General features: G+C 42.1%; 2 protein-coding genes across 2 annotated transcripts; one reads left to right on the top strand and one right to left on the bottom strand.

The window, feature by feature from the left end:
* Positions 1 to 6233: 6233 nt before the first annotated feature.
* On the top strand, positions 6234 to 8323 carry LOC131881906 (uncharacterized). Its single transcript, XM_059228904.1, has 4 exons — positions 6234 to 7510; positions 7584 to 7795; positions 7856 to 8037; positions 8115 to 8323. The coding sequence occupies exons 1-4, from the start codon at positions 6775 to 6777 to the stop codon at positions 8275 to 8277; spliced, it is 1293 nt and encodes a 430-aa protein (XP_059084887.1). The 5' UTR covers positions 6234 to 6774; the 3' UTR covers positions 8278 to 8323.
* Positions 8324 to 9705: 1382 nt separating this feature from the next.
* On the bottom strand, positions 9706 to 13224 carry LOC131881902 (zinc finger MYND domain-containing protein 11-like). Its single transcript, XM_059228901.1, is given in 9 exon segments — positions 9706 to 9966; positions 10060 to 10221; positions 10293 to 10478; positions 10613 to 10861; positions 11008 to 11321; positions 11417 to 11834; positions 11905 to 12197; positions 12273 to 12341; positions 12344 to 13224. Coding segments are annotated over 9 exon segments (2076 nt in total). The 5' UTR covers positions 12606 to 13224; the 3' UTR covers positions 9706 to 9843.
* Between the last annotated feature and the right edge of the window lie 2774 nt (positions 13225 to 15998).

Below are 15998 nucleotides of genomic sequence, written 5' to 3'. Positions count from 1 at the left end.
TTTTACGCTCTCATTTTATTTATATATTAACATTACTGACGTGACCTTAGGATAAAATAGGGGACCACAATTTCAACCTGTGATCTGCTGATGAATATTACTGTGAAATTCAAGGAAAAATGTTGTCCATTTATTCATGCTTGATTTGAACTGAAAAATATGTAAATAAAAGTTACTATTTATTGCCAAAATTGAATTTTGGAAACCTATAGAAAAGTTAACAAAAGTAATCAATCTGTTAGCTAACGGTATAGTTCATAGAAAAGTAAAACAGGCCTTCAACTAGAAATTAATATTAGCTAACATCTGAGGAGATTGTTAATAAACACGACGCTTGGTTTGTGCTTGTATCCCTCATTTGTTACATGCTTATTATTTCAATCATCTTTTATTTATCGTGCATGAACGGAAATTTTAAATGAATTCAAAGCACAAAAGGTAGTTAATGATAAGATCGCTGGCATATTCATTTGGTCAGATATCGAAATCAAAATAGGTATTTGGCAAACTATTATGATTGGTGGGTTTTGTTTGTAGACAGTCCAAAGAAGAACTGTTTGTCATAAACTAAATGTTTCCCAAATTGTTCGGCAAGCACTTTGACATAATTTTTCTTGCATAGACGCGCCAAGAGATGCTTAATAAAGCATCTTTATAAAGAATCTTCGAACGCACACTATACATTGTGAACACGAACATCCCTTGTTCTGCCCATGTAGGCGTTTGGAGCGACATGTGGCGAATTGTAAGCCATAACAAGCCGAACGCGCCCCCTTGCTTGGACCACAGACTTGGACCCCACCGGACTACTTGCCCTGTCGGTGTTTGCTTCACATCAGTAGTGATAAGACCGTTTTCTCGGTTCCTCGAAATTTGTGCATGAAATATCATTGGTTCTCTTCAAGGTTCCAATATTTGCAAACCTTTCCATGTCATGTTTAAGAAAAAAATCCTATTGAATTTTAACTATCCCTTCCAAATCCTATTGTTTTGAAAAGAAAAGTTCAAACAGCTCTTTTACATTTTAATTTGCTTTGGTTCCCTCCAATTTTGAAAAGCAGGACTGTCTAGACATTGTCTGATAATTTTAAGGTTGCATAGTTCAGGCTCCCTTTTTGCTTTATTTCATGCTTCATCTCTAAATTTGGGATGACCAAAATTTATGCTAATCAAGTACAATGCACCCGTTTCTTCTCATAAATAAGAGTGCCGGGAAATGAGTAAAATCATGACACCCTGGGCTCGACAAAAGGGAGCCGATTTTCAGCTAAACACGAATATGCAGCCAATAAAAAATGTTTGTGTGACTGTTTGTGCCCAACATGTATTCAATAAATATCTGATTTAAACTGATTTTGGATCGCATTAATGTCAAAGGATTGTGTATGACGTGCAAAAACACATTGGTAATCAAGACTTCAAAATTGGAAGAACGTGCCACGGTCATCTCGTTAATTTTGACGGCAACCAATCAGATTCTGGGCACCTATATTGTTGACATTGCCATTCTCTTACATTACTAAAATACAGGTATGGGCACCTTAGAAAGTAAACAAGCCGTATAGCGGTTAGAAGAGCGGAAGATCACAGAGTGAAAACAACGCTCTAAAACGGGGTTTTTCAGATAAGAACCCCAACTGGGCGTGGATAGGAGTAAAATATTGTCTTTCACCCTTGAGGCAACCATACTCGCCATTTCTCATTTTATAAATGATTTGGATGCTAAAGGTTGCACCAAACAAAAGGAACACTAATAGGTTTAAAGCCTGGTTTCCACAATTTGATAAGACATCTTTTCACCGCCATGACTTGTAACAAGCAACTTCAAGAGTAAAATGTGAAACATAACAACTTCTAATAGAAATCTTTCTAGTTTCACCTCAGTTTTGTACGTAAAGGCATCTGAAATTTGAAAATAAATACTTGAAATATCATGTTATATTGATTCAACTTTTGAAGACCCTTGGTTGCAATTCAGTTGAATTTTTAGCCATATTGCATCCACCCTAGCTCTTGCACTTGATTGTCTTTCCATAGTATGCAGAAATATTTACACATATCTTGATAAACTCTGACAAGTTACTGAAAATATATGTTACTCCATTTTATGTTTACAATCTTTTTCTTTGATATGATGTTAGTATCTTGCAGGTGAAAATCATTCCATGCATACTAAGCCAAATTTGGAAAAAAAAACAAGATATAATCTTAGATTCTTTCAACTGAGGGAGTAGTTGTTTTGGACTCTAAAAAAATATTTCCACATTTTGGTTTCTTTTTTATTGGTGTCATTATGTATATTCCGAGATACATAGCTAAATATATAGCCCAAATCCGCTCATTTGACAGTCTATCCTCACCCTGCCGCATTATATCTAGTGATGTCACCCACCTGGCACCTGAAGCTTCCAAGTGCCCAACCGTTGGTCAAAACTGAAGAAACTCTCAAGAAATGGAAAGTTTGCAAAACGTGATTAATACCGTATGCGTATGAAATTGTTGAATCTTCGAGCAAAGTTAAAACAAAGCAAAATAGAAACTTTAAGAAGAGTCTTGTAATGATATTTGTTAAGGAAATGTTGTAGAGAGTCCCTAATTCCAACCTTCTATACCTTAGAGAATCTTTTTTTAAAGCCTAACTTTCGATATTTATGAACTTCGCCAAATAAATCGCCAATTTATTGTTTATTGTTAAAACCACTCAAGCATCCCAATGATGAGATATAGTATTGGTATAATTGATAATAAAATGGGTATAATTAGTGAAGGAGTAAGTGGAAAGCTAATCACTAGGGCGGGTAAAAACATTGCACTAAAAAGACCAAATATTTAAATTATATTTAATCGAAAAAGTTGCAAATATTTAAGAAATATGTACTACTGAAATGCATATACATACAAGTAGGACTTTGCATTTCTGTTTTTTGAAATGCACATTTGCCTTTGAGTTTGGTCCGTTAGTATTTTTTTGCTTCATTTGCGTACTCAAATTCTCGAGTTGGAGAACACAACATCACTCCAGTGTGGCTAGATTGTTACGTTCCTCAGGATGGAATTGATTTGACCTAAGAAGAAGCTAGTGAATCAACGCCCAGCTTGCTAATTAGATATCGCACCAATCAATCAATGTTCAACTTTTTCTCTTGTTTGACGGTCACTTGGAGTGGTTTTCAGGAATTCTTAAACAAATCTATATTTTTCTTTGTTTAATATTAGCCCTAATTCCTCATGCACATTCTGAAATTTCTGGAAAACCTGTGAAACTCTAAAGGCTAAATTATATGTTGCAGCCTAACCTGCAGCGGGTTACACTGTGAAACCAGCCAGATCATCATGAAACACCCAGTATATAGTGCAACCATCAACCTGCCATGGTAGAAAATTACACTGTACAATAGTTACTCTAGTTAGTTCATGGATGGGCCAGCTGCAGTAAAAAAGCACAAAAACTCATTTTTACCCTTTTTCCTATTCTGTTCAATGGTCATCCCTCTCGATGAACCCGCCATATTTCTGCTAGAGGCAATGATGCTTTAAATCAGATACCATGACACTTTAGAGTTGGACCAAAAATCTACTTATTCATGTGTTTAGTTCCTTGAATCGCCAAAATAAGATAAAAATGTGCAAAATATTGCCTACGAGATTGAAAACGTCTAAATATTTACTTTTTGAGAAAATATTTAAAATATTTTTTTATTGAAATTAAATTATTTACCCGCTCCACTAATCACCAAACTGAAACGGAACACAAGAGACCTTTGGGGTAAAAAGAACAGGAACTCCAACCACAAACACATCAATTCCACACATTAAAGCTCCTCCCTGAAAGAACGTCTTGGCTTGTCGCATTGCTTGTGGTAGCTCATTCCATTGTCGAGGCATCCGTGAAAAACAGGAGTGACATCGGATGCGCCTTTCCGCAAAAATGCCTTGAAAGGTTCTTTTGTAGTTCTCCTAGTCTTTTGGCGAGCAGGACAGTTTTCTTGTGAAAAGAAAGGTGAGGCCAGTCCAAGGGCAAGGAGACTTAAATTAATCTTGCCAGAAACCATTTTCCAAGTGAAGGTCAAATCGAGGAACAAACGTCGGGTCTCCAGTTTTGTTAGAGAGATCACCTCCAGACGATTTTCATAGGACATGCCACCCACTCCCTGGACCATCTTAATTACCAGGGCTATCCAAGTGATGCAAAAACAGGCCAAAAATGCCATCAAATGCAACAAAAAGAGCAAAAAAATTAAAAGATATTCGCAAAAAAGGAGACAGTTCATGTTCGATTTACTCTTTTTCAAAGAGCAAAGTAATCATATGATCGTAAACCAAAATGCCCTAGAATGTAAAAATTGAAGACCATGCCCAAAAGGGTGGATAAACTCTTTGTAAACACTTGACAATCATGCTCAAAATACAATAAAAATTTGAATTTTGTCCTGACAGTGGGCTGTTGGCCAATTATCGAGAGAAATAAATAACCCTAAAATCGGTTGCTTACCTTGTACAGGGTGGCCCAGGTCAAGTCATATAGATATTTTGCAGCTTATGATGGCCATGAAGCAATTTAGAAACGTGATGTAACAGGCTAAATAAATACCTGTGTTTAGTTCATCCCCTGGAATTTTACACCCATTCTTCCAAATGACCTCCCTTGACCTTAACCACAGCCTGAAGACGGCCGTTGAAATCTTGGACAGCACATGCTACTTGCTCTTGTGGGATTTAATCCTAAGCTCAGTCAAGATCCCGCCTAAGATGGCCGAGGCTCCTGTGAGGCTTGACACATGCCTTGGCCTCCAGGATCGACCACAGGGAAAAGTTCAGAGTATTTAGGCCAGGATTACTGCGGGGCCATTCTTCTTTAGATATGAAGGCTGAAATACTCATCTGGAGCTACTCTTGGGTGACTTTGGCAATATGTGAAGTTACTCCATCCTACTGGAAGGTCTATGGCTTGTCATTGTATGGGTCATATGCCCATGGCTTGAGGCCTGCCTTCAGGATGGATTTTATAAACACTTCTTTGTTTGTTTTGACCTTGGCCTTAACAAAGATCAGAGGGGACTTACCCATAGTACTGATGGCGGCCCAGACATTGATGTTGGCTGACTTTTGGGTCCTGAGCACCACACCAGCTCCAACAGGATATTGCTTGATTGTGTTTGAGGAAGAATCCTATCATTTTGAGCATTAAGAACTTGCTAAACTTTAAAAACCTTGTCATCTGAAAGCACCAATTTTGGCACCATACTCCTCATCCCGGTTCCTCATCAATCTCTTGGCCTTGGTGGCCTGGCTAAGTAGCTGACGACGTTGTAACTTATAAGGGAACATATTTAGGTCCTCTTGCACTACCCTCTGCATTGCTGTCCTGCTCGAATCCATATTCTTAGCCATCTTTCTCATAGAGCGCCTGGGCTTTTGGCGAATCCTCGCTGCCTAAATAGCCGATTGGCCGTGGTCATTCAAAAGTTTGAGGACCATTTCCTGCTTGGCTTTGAGGTCCACTTCAACAAAATTGGTAGATGTTCGATTCTGTAATGGGTATAAATGTTTCATCACAACACTTCCCAAAATATTTGTTAGTAAAAGAAGAGCCAAATCTGAGAAATATTGCTATCAACACTTGACCTGGGCCACCCTGTAACTGTATATGCATCTATAGGGCCATTTTGAAAGTGAGGGACAGAGCGCAAGATGAATTTGACTTTCGAAGATAACCCATGAATTATCTGGCATTTCAGGATTTTTAAGAACAGAAAGTGTGGGCAACTTAAATTTGGCAAGTTCTCAAGAAAATTGGTATTGTGAGGGTTATGTTTACCTATGGTTCACATTGAAATATGATCGTAAGTGTGGTTTACTGATTTCTTAGACGATGTCATTGTAAAAGGTATTTGCCGAGTATTGAACGCATGGATTGTCACTCACGATAAACTGCCGTCACTGTTGATTGAACATAACAAATCAATTGTTAGGTAACCTAACAACGCTTTCAATTTGTTTCTCCATCAATCACAAGGTTCATTTTTTGTCGTATAAAAACTTAATATTGCTTGCTTCAAACATTCCCATCTTCATTTGACGCGCGACTTTAAATCAACCAAACTACATTCCATCAATTCCACAGCAATTTTCATTTTGATGAGCTTGTAGCATCGAACCAGTGATTTCGGAATTCGTCTGCCCCCCCCCTCCTCCTCCTTCGTTATGATATTTGTCAATCATTTATCCTCCGTTTAGTAAAGAAAAGGGAACTCGTCAACCAACAGGCGCAGAGCAAACCATGATTTTCAATTTTCGCGTATGGCACTCATCGCATCCTACCGTTGTGTGTAACCACATCGTGAACGACCATTGGAAACCTGCCTTGAACATCTTCCTCAACAACAGGCTTGATCCTCACCAGCATCACATGATGTGGACGCGGGCGAGAAATCAGAAATCGCCTTTCACTTTCGCACTTTCCCGCACAAGAAAAACGAAAAAAAAGAACGCGGACGACAGAGACCGACTCCCCGTGGCAGAAACGGAGGTGCTTGAAGAGATGATGTACGGACATGTACGGAGTTGTATACATCTATGTTGTAGGTACCCACATACAGGATCACTACATACTGTACATGAATCTACCTTCTTCGCCAGGTTAACAAAAGCGTTTCCCTACTTGGGCGTTCAGAGTTTCAGACGCTCGAGCGATGAACCTAAATCACGATTTCCCTTTTTGAAGAAAAAAAACCAGCAGTCACTTTCGAACGCCGTCAAAGTCGGAAGTTAATCATGTCCCAAGTATTCATCCTCAGCATCGTTGCATTTGTGCTGGTCAACGGGTATAACAATGATAATCGCCCGCATCGCCATCCTTATCGATTTGAGCGACCTCTCAGCTACACGCAACTGAAGCGACGTTTGGGTGTCCCTTTAGCTATGGCCAAAGAACAGCCTCGATCCAGACCCTCTCCAACCATTTTGGACGACGAGGATTTCCCGACGGATTTTGCCGTCCTGCCCAAATACAGTGCTTTGTCCAGTAGAAAAGACAAGGAACCCAGTTCATTGCATGGGGTTACAAAAGTGACCCGAAGGAAATTCCGGAAGCAACAACGACCACACACTACCCGTGCTCAAAAGCATCCGAATCATCAAGAAAAAAACGACTACTATGAGTACTACTATGAAGGTGATGAACTGGAGGGCGATGGGGTTGAGAGTGAAGATGTCGTAGGCGGTGCTCGCGTCGAAGAGAGCTCCTCCCACCAATATGACCAAACGAGGAAAAGTCAAAATACCTATAAAGGAGACATCAACAATCGGCCGGCGATTTCCGCTTCCCAGTTGCTCCCAAAGAAAGGATCCCTCCTGAAAACGAGCCCTTCAGAAGTGCATTATGCCAGTAAACAGGGAGCACTCGTGGCCACCGAAAGAGCGGACGATTATTACTACGACGATGATTATTATTATGATGATGTGGTAAATGATGACAAGAGTCGACAAGGCTATGGTGGCGGAGGCTACGGTGAGGAACTAAAAGGTCACAATATAGCTGTATGAAGTGGCGTGATGATTTGATCATCTTTTCTTGTCTATAGAGAGCTCTGGATCGTCTGGCGGAAACTCGTTGAACCCGTTGGCCTTATTGGTGGCACCCTTGGCCGGAATCGCTTTGTTGTCGGCGGCGGCTGCCGTAGCGTTAAATCCGGTCCTGGTTCAGATCTCTTTGACCAAGCGGAAAAAGCGTTCCTTGGGTTTGAACGGCACCACATTGGCTCCTGAGTTTGAGGAGAAGTTCGCAGAACTTGAGGTATTCGATCCGTTCTGAGACTCGATCGATCAAACTTTCACCTATTCTTGTCTCTTTTAGATCCTCGAAGATTACTTGGTTCATGTGCCGGAAAGCACTTCGTATCAGCAAAAGTTATTGGCCTCTTACCTGACATGTTCCGGCTACACTTTGGAGAACAACTTCTGCATGGATCGAGTTGTTTGCGAGTACGGTTCAGCCGCATCGGGATTGGCTCAGAAAGAACGAAGGGTCATTGCCATGTGAGTAGGATTAATTCAAACTGCAAACGCCCTATATCAGAACAAATCAAATCAATTGTCGATGTGTTTTCCTGCAGCATTCTGTACAATATCATGTCAAATGAGGAGATCGATATGGATTACAAGGAGCGCTTGAAAACTGCCGCACAAAAGGGCCGCGAAGAAGACAAACCATGCCAAATCTCGTATCCTTGTCTACAATTGGACGTTCTCAACGGCGTTTCAGACAAAATTAACTAATCAAGTTATGGAATAAATATGGGTTCCGTGAACAAATCGTTCAATATATATTTGCTTTGATTTATTTTGCTTTTGGTCTTCCAAGTACTTCCCAACAAATCTGCCTTATTTTTTTTTTCTTTCTTTGATTCTCGGATTTGTAACTGATACAAGGGAATGAAATTCCCTGTAAGTCATGTTGAGTCGTAATTTATAAAGTATTTGGTAGGCAAACTGTTTGAATTAGCCGCTTTAGGGCACCCTTGGATAGGGGGATATTATTTTTCTTGATGGTGTGGTGTGTGTGTGTACGTGTATGTGTATTTAAGGACAGAATGTTTTGAGCCAATATTTGACATAACAAATTACTGAACATTAATGTGCAATGTCGCATGTGCATGTCCATACCCGTGAAAGTACTGAAATTGTACATACTGGGTGCTACAAAGGAAACATAATACCAAACTATATGAATGCATGCGTTTGATATGACTAGGCTGACGGGAAATCTATGAAGTTTGAAAACGAGCAGGAACGAGTAGGTTTTAATGGCGTTTATATAGAAAACTTAGACCACTTGGCTAAACGGGCTTGTCTAAAGACTTTTTGAGAATTAACAAACTCATTTGAAGAGTTACCTCTTTTTGCTATGTCAAGTGCTTACGTTATCTTGGCTTAAAACATGCAACGTCATACTTGTTTTGTCTCCATAAGGAATGCAAAACCCCCTGATCTTTCAACGACGCTAATCATTGCAATAACTATCACAACTCGATTGATCAGTATTTCGAATTTGTTTCGAAATGAATTTTTGACATCGATCAGCAGTGGAGGAATGAAACAAGTGGAAGAGCCAGATTGGATTCGGAAGGATGGATACTGTAGAAATGGTGTGTGAAGAAGCCGGTTGGTAATTGGAAAGGAAGGAGATGATTGAATTATGACGGTTATGGGAGGGTGAGGGAGCATGATGGAGAGTATTGTTGAAATATGATTGATGGCGGGATTTGAGCACATTGCAAGACCTTGCAGTAACTCATTGCAGTAACTCATAGCTAATAGGTTATAAAAGTGGGTCTTTGTCATAGCTGGGCTAATTATTTGTCAATTTCTGGTCGAATCGAAAATTTCGGATTAGGCTGAAAGCTTCTTAACAGAGCTTTGTCTACATACGTCAGTTCCGAAACTCATTTTTTTGGGGTCGTTCATTCGTCAATCTATTATAACTTGGACTGCAAATAATAACATTAAGGCACTGCGATGATATCAAACCCTACCTCTTCTTATGACCTTACTAGCAATCTGGGCCATTTTTCTGCAGTTACAGATAATGCCTTGCGGCCAAATTTCCTGCGATATGTGCGACCCCAAAACATTCATCCGTGAATGAATTTGACAACTCCACAATATTCACAAATGTTATCCATCACAATTACTTAAATCAAAATATACCAACCATCTCTCCGTTTATTGTGACATCCTTAATTCACGGTATATAAAGTAATTGTTGCATTAGGGTCATTCATTCCCCCTAGAGAATTGATTGAATTTAGTAAACAACTGTGTTGTAAAGGACTTAGGTGGGGTTTATCGTTTTCGGCGACAATTTCGTTTGTGCTCTTTATGCCAATGATCCTGTTGACATTCGATTGAGCAATAGGCAGTGTTCCAACAACACCAGTAAATAGCTTCGGCCTCGCAATGAAAACACTGAAAATAAATGACGTTTTGTCATGAGAATAAGCCGAGAAGAAGCCAAGAGGCTGGAAGGATAAGGGATTGCCTTGAAGGCTCGTTGCATACCCATTGTTTTCGTTTACTTTCAGATATCTTCTCCTTATTCATTTCCGCGAGCTCCTCTAACTCTGTGGCATGATCAGCTTTCAAGCGCTCCAGATCTCGTTCCAGACTTCTAGTCGCCACATTCACGGCGCGTTTCTTTTCCTGATCAAATTCAGCGCGCATCTGTAATTTCAAAATCATACATACGTCAAACAAACTGCATCATGGCTATTCCATCAATTGTATATGAGTACCTTCTTGACGATGTCTTTGAGCTCCTTTTCTGTTATCACTCCAAGACCTAACTGTGACGGGGAGCCATCCGACGAAGTTAACCCGGCAGGAAGTTTTCCGTGTTTGCCTCCGGAGGTTTGAACGCCGACACTGATAAATTGAGTTTCTTGATATGATGATGAAGACACCAAGTCGTCCGAGAGCTCCTAAAGATAAGGAAAACGATTGTTCGTCTGGTCCTGTTAGCCTTAAAGAATGTTGTTATCAAGCTTTTTGATATAGCACATACAATGATAGTACCTAATGGAGAAACTATGAGATTCGGAAAACTAAATCCTACCTTCTTTTCCTTGCTTCCATTGACTTCGTCTCGGGACAATTTTAAGGCTTTGGGTGGCTCCCCTTGGTCTCCTTCTTCTTCTTCAGAGGACTCGTTTGCCTCATCCTCACTGATATCCTCGGCCTCCAGTTTAAAGGGATTTCCAAACGGGTCTTGAAGAAAGTCGGGTCTTTTCTTGGCCTTTTCTATCAAGGACTCATGCTTTTTTAACTCCTCGGAGGCCTTATTCCACAACGACGTACGTTTGACCTAAAAAATTCACACTAAGATATAAGCTTCTTGACTTGCTTAGGATTAATATGCGTATGGACTGCCACGTTATACTTGGCAAATGCTTGAAGGCATTCAATATTGAAAAAAAGAATGAGAGGGAGCTTCCCTCATAATTCACTTACCTGGAGAGATACTATGCTGCTGGAAATGGGTTTGATGTTTCCACTTTCGATGGTGGCCTTTTGATGGTAGCCTCCAAAAAATCTGACTTCTACTATCTCGTCGGTGGTTTTGATGACTTTCGCTGGCCAATATGGAAACCCTCTTTGTTTGGCGTACACCAACGTGTGTAAGGGTCGACACGGCTTACAAAACCAATATTTATCACGGTTTTCATTGGCATAACGATAGCAATCCCGACAAAGTGACAACTCATTGATATCCGAAATACACTCTCGTAGCACTTGCCGGGTGAGATTGGCCATGACACTATGTCCTGAAAGACAAGGCCAACATTATGCAATTTCCCAATTCAAATTGGAACGGAATCGTGGAATGTAATCCATTCACGGCCTGGTCCAAGTCACTTACCCCCATGAAAAATGACGGCATTATGGACCAGTAACTGCACATCAGCCCGAAATTCATCGGGTAGCCGATAATGGTTGGCCGTGCACTTTTGTTGAATTTCGGCAATGGAGATGGCTTCTTTCAGCAAGAAATTGATGCGCCAAGATTCATCGGAGCCCGACATCTGCCGAGTGAATTCCGCTCCATTGGGCGATTCAACTAAGGCCACGGATCGGCTATGGCTGGGATTGGGCGACGCTTCGGGCGTGAGACTCGAACCCCCGGACGAGGGTTTGGACACAGCATAGCCTTGAGGCACGTCCCGGGCCAAGATATCGGAGGGTAACTTGGCTCCGATTTTGGCAATGAGTAGACCCAGGAGGTGATTGAGATCGCGACGCTCCTTCTTATTAAAAGCGGCGGGCAGGGACTGAATGATCTGAATGAAGAACGGAACAGAGATTAGATCGGAAACGACCGTCAACGGCACACTCTGACCCACGCGGTACCTTGCACAAATTGCAGGTCCAGGCGTCGTTGATGAGGGTTTGAACTTGGGACCATTCGCTTTTGATACAGGCTTCGTGGAAGACGCGATGGCAACCCGCGCACAACACCACCTCGCCCCCCGAATGGCAATGAAAGCAATACCAATCATGGCGCTCTTTGGGCAACATATCGGGTGTGGGCAGGCGATAGGCTTTCTCTTCGATACCAGCCTTATGACCTTTGGTGCCCACTTTCCGTTCCAACTTGATCAAGTTGTCCTCGACCGCCGCATCCAACAAGCGTTGCGTTTCATCTGAAACACGCACGGGCTCAAGATCAACCCACTGCCACCCGTTTGGGTTCGGCCCACTCGCCCCAACATAGTTACCTTTCTTGATTTGATAGAAGCGATTCATGTAACGGGCCATGCGCGTGATGGCTGGAATTTGTTTCTGACCCGGACGGCCCGAATGGCGTCCCACAACTGTTGGGCCCGGAAGGGCTCGCTCGAGCGGCGAATGTCGCGTCCGCCATTCAGCAGACCCGACCCGCCCACGCCACTGACTTCGCCGGGACCGGTGCCCAGCCAGACCCGGGCCGGTGTTAAGCCTGCGGCGGGGGCTACTCCGGACCCGGTCACGGGCCAAGTGGACGCGGCACTGAGCGTATAACTAGCGGACGAACCGGGCGGGGGCCCGGGCGGGGGGCCGGTCTGAGCCATGGACAAGGCCCCGCCAGTCGTGGAGCCGGGCCAGTCGACGGAGCCGTGACCAACATGCACTTTTCGAGCCGGGTTCCGGTCCAATGCCAGCTTGAAAGGCGACGGGCCCGCCTTGGACGGCTGAGCGCGGCCAGGACCACCCAGACCAACGCAGACACTAGGGAGTAGGGCGGGGGCTGAGGGCCACCACGAGCCCAAGCCAACTCAGCCTTCTCAGACAAGTAAGACCCGCCCCACGACCCACGGGCTTCGTGCCCTGATCACACGGCCCAGTCTGGTCCACCCAGGACGGGTTACACACCCACGGCCACACCCAAACTGGGGGGGGGGTGCTCTGGGGCCTGGAATAACGAGGGCACAGGACTAACCAATGGACGGATATGTGTGGGCGTGCCCCTGGGCGGGTGCTCAGCCTTTTCTGCGCTGTTTCGTCTGGATTGAACTTAATTCAGAGAGACCCGGGCGTTCTGGGCCGCTCCCATGGGTGGGACATAAAAAGGGGCGGTACGGGCGGGTCGCAGAGGCGTTCAACCAGCCTATGGCCAGTGTCTAGGGTTAGGTGGCACGCCACTCGGACATGGGTAGGCATCGAATCCTGGCCTTGGGCGGGCTCCTTAGGCCATTATTTTTATTATGAGTGACTGTCAGTGTTGCCAGATAGATGGTGGAAAAAAGCGCAAACATTGGCTGCGCACCGCTGGGTTTTGAGGGATGTTCCAGGCGCATCAAACTGACGCCACGGGCCACTTGTTTTCAAAATTGAAGTAGGGAAGGTAGTCTTTTCTGCCTCACAGAGGCTAAATTAGCTACCCATCACGACATATGTCGGACCCAAACCCAATATATAATGTCCAGTCGGGTGATCCTCAGGGCTCCATTTTAGGTAGGTAGGCAGACATCGTAGATATAAAAGCGTTCTAGGCAGTGTTCAAAGAAGCCATGAAAGGTACCAAATATCATAAGTTTTAAAAGCATTCGCGAGCTTTGTCCCGATTCGGGTATAATTGTTCATTGTTCGGCACACAACTGCCATTCAAAAACTCAATGTGTAAAAAAGTGTATAACCGTGAAAGAAAAGTAAAAACCCACGAATAATGGGGAAGAAAAAGGAATTAACGAATTGACCCAGGACTTAGGGTCAAAATTCTAGGACCGCAGAGGCTTAAAGTGCGTTTTGAGAGCCCCTCTAAACCCTCGTGAATACAGGCTAGTTCGAACAATGAAGTCCATCTGTCTTCTTTTTCGGGCTGCTTCATGGTTCAATTTGCTCCATTTGCTCCCCTCTAACATTAATGCATTCGTAAGGAGCATGTATGAGCTGATCCAGTATCATCCTTTAAGCCAGACTTGGACATGGGTTTGATCAAATTTCCTGATCAACCTTATATTCAAGGGCTAGGCCAATCCGCCAACTCCAATTCGTCGGTGAGTCCAATATATGTATATAAAGTTAAGTAATAAATAAGATTTCCGCCTCAAACTTCTGGAATTTCATCATCTCGTCAGGCACCTGGGTCTATAAAACTCTATTTTCTCGTGTGTGACAAAACTACAAAAGAATCTTCAATTTTGCTAGTAGGGGGATTTGTGCTAGTTTTTCTTTTCTTATTTCTGAATGGCTTAACGCTATCAATAGCCCAAGTTTGAGTGAGTCTGTTAAAAGCACTAGGACTTTCAGGAAAAAGCCATAGTACCAATAGCAATTATTTCGCGCCATGTCAGGACCAAAAGCGCAAAACTCGCGCAAATCCCCCATATATGGTGGCACTTGTGGGTGGTTGCCGTCGTGACTCACTCACTCACTCACTCACTCACTCGTTCACTCCTCAGGTTTATCCATCAAGTCCATGTAACGCAAAGTCTTCTCGCCTTACTCCTCAAGCCAAAGCAAAGCCAGACCAAGTATGAGGTGTGCGGTTAAGGACTCTGAACGTTACGTTTTTGCCTCTAAATTGCACTCCAGAAACTTCCATCCAGCTTTGACCGTCAGGAAGTTTCGCTTTTAGTTCCTGGATAACTTTCGGATACAAAGTGTCTAAAAGTGTCCCAAAATGACTATAGTGGGCAAAAATTGGAAGGCAGACAGAATCTTCGATCAGGTAATTTCTTTACCGAATCTATGTATAAACCAACAAATGAAATTATTTCATGATAAATGTTAACTAATAAATCCGTGCATTTTGATAGAGTTTACGAGTAATCTTTGTGGAAAGTTGACAGATCACTTCACTTACCATGATGAGAAAATGACATGAGAAATTACGAAACTTAATTATGGTTTACCACATCAAGAGTATATGGAAGCTTCACTGTTCCAATAACTCAAAAGACGCTCACTTCTTCATTTGATTTTTATGAAGAAGATGCCCGCTGTTAATTTCCAATTTACATTTCCATGTGGGCAACCTTTCAATATCCTTAAAAATCCTTCATGAGTACCCGTTGAAGTTCAATTCAGTAACAATTTACTTTGGACATATTCTGAAAAAAGCACCCCAAAGATCGCATTCATACATGTTGAAGTTTTTTACCCTTTATAATTTTATGTAGAATTACCCAGGACATTAGTCGTTCCTCAATAAAAGGAACGGAATACAGTTACGTGCTGGTCAAAAAGAGTAATTCGTTAACACTACCGTTACTTGCCAAAAATTGTAATGGCGTTACTCGTTGCAATTACTCGTTACATTATCGATGAGACAGGGGCCTCCGAGGTCTCAAGCTTGAATCCAAAACCAGGGTGAAATTTGATCCAGGGAGTCTTGAATCCAGCTAAATCCAACCTTCTTACCAACAGTTTTGGCATTTTGACTCCAATATTGAAAAGAAAAATAATCAATGTGTGCCAATGCCTTTTTAAAATTTGAAACTTGGGATGCGAAAGGAATATTTGACAATTCAGATATAATTATTGAGGTTGGGATTTCGAATCCGGACAAAGCTAAGGTATCATGAATCAGCTACATTGCAAAATTGATTTTGCTTTTCGAAAAATCAAACATACAAAAACTGGTTTTCAAATTTCGGGGCTATATTTTCGCTGTTATTTGAAACTGTCTTCGAAAACGTATCAAAAATTAAATCTTGACAGAATTGATTAAATGTATGTGTGTTATTATGATTAAATATTTCATTAAACACTTTTTGAGAAATAAATAAATAAAACAAAATCGTTGCATTGGGATTGGTACGTAAATATTTATAGCTTTTTGAATCTTTTAGAGTATTGTGCGGATCATTTTCTTTTATCCGGACATCGCCCTACAAAGCTATCCCATATCGAATGTTTGAAAGGATGAGACCATGAATTATGGGCATAAGATATTTTCTTGGGAAGGTGGCCGAGGATTTCAAGCCTCTGGACGGTTGTTCTGACGATTCGATCTACATGTG

The sequence above is a fragment of the Tigriopus californicus genome, chromosome 6, assembly GCF_007210705.1.
Source record: "Tigriopus californicus strain San Diego chromosome 6, Tcal_SD_v2.1, whole genome shotgun sequence".
Taxonomy (NCBI): domain Eukaryota; kingdom Metazoa; phylum Arthropoda; class Copepoda; order Harpacticoida; family Harpacticidae; genus Tigriopus; species Tigriopus californicus.
This window is presented reverse-complemented; position numbering and strand designations above follow the sequence as displayed.

Bases quoted from the DNA above. Each gene is read 5' to 3' on its own strand.
- LOC131881906 (XM_059228904.1), top strand. From the start codon at position 6,775: ATGTCCCAAGTATTCATCCTCAGCATCGTTGCATTTGTGCTGGTCAAC. The intron at 7,796-7,855 runs GTATTCGATCCG...TGTCTCTTTTAG, and splicing joins AGAAGTTCGCAGAACTTGAG to ATCCTCGAAGATTACTTGGT. The intron at 8,038-8,114 runs GTGAGTAGGATT...GTTTTCCTGCAG, and splicing joins GAACGAAGGGTCATTGCCAT to CATTCTGTACAATATCATGT.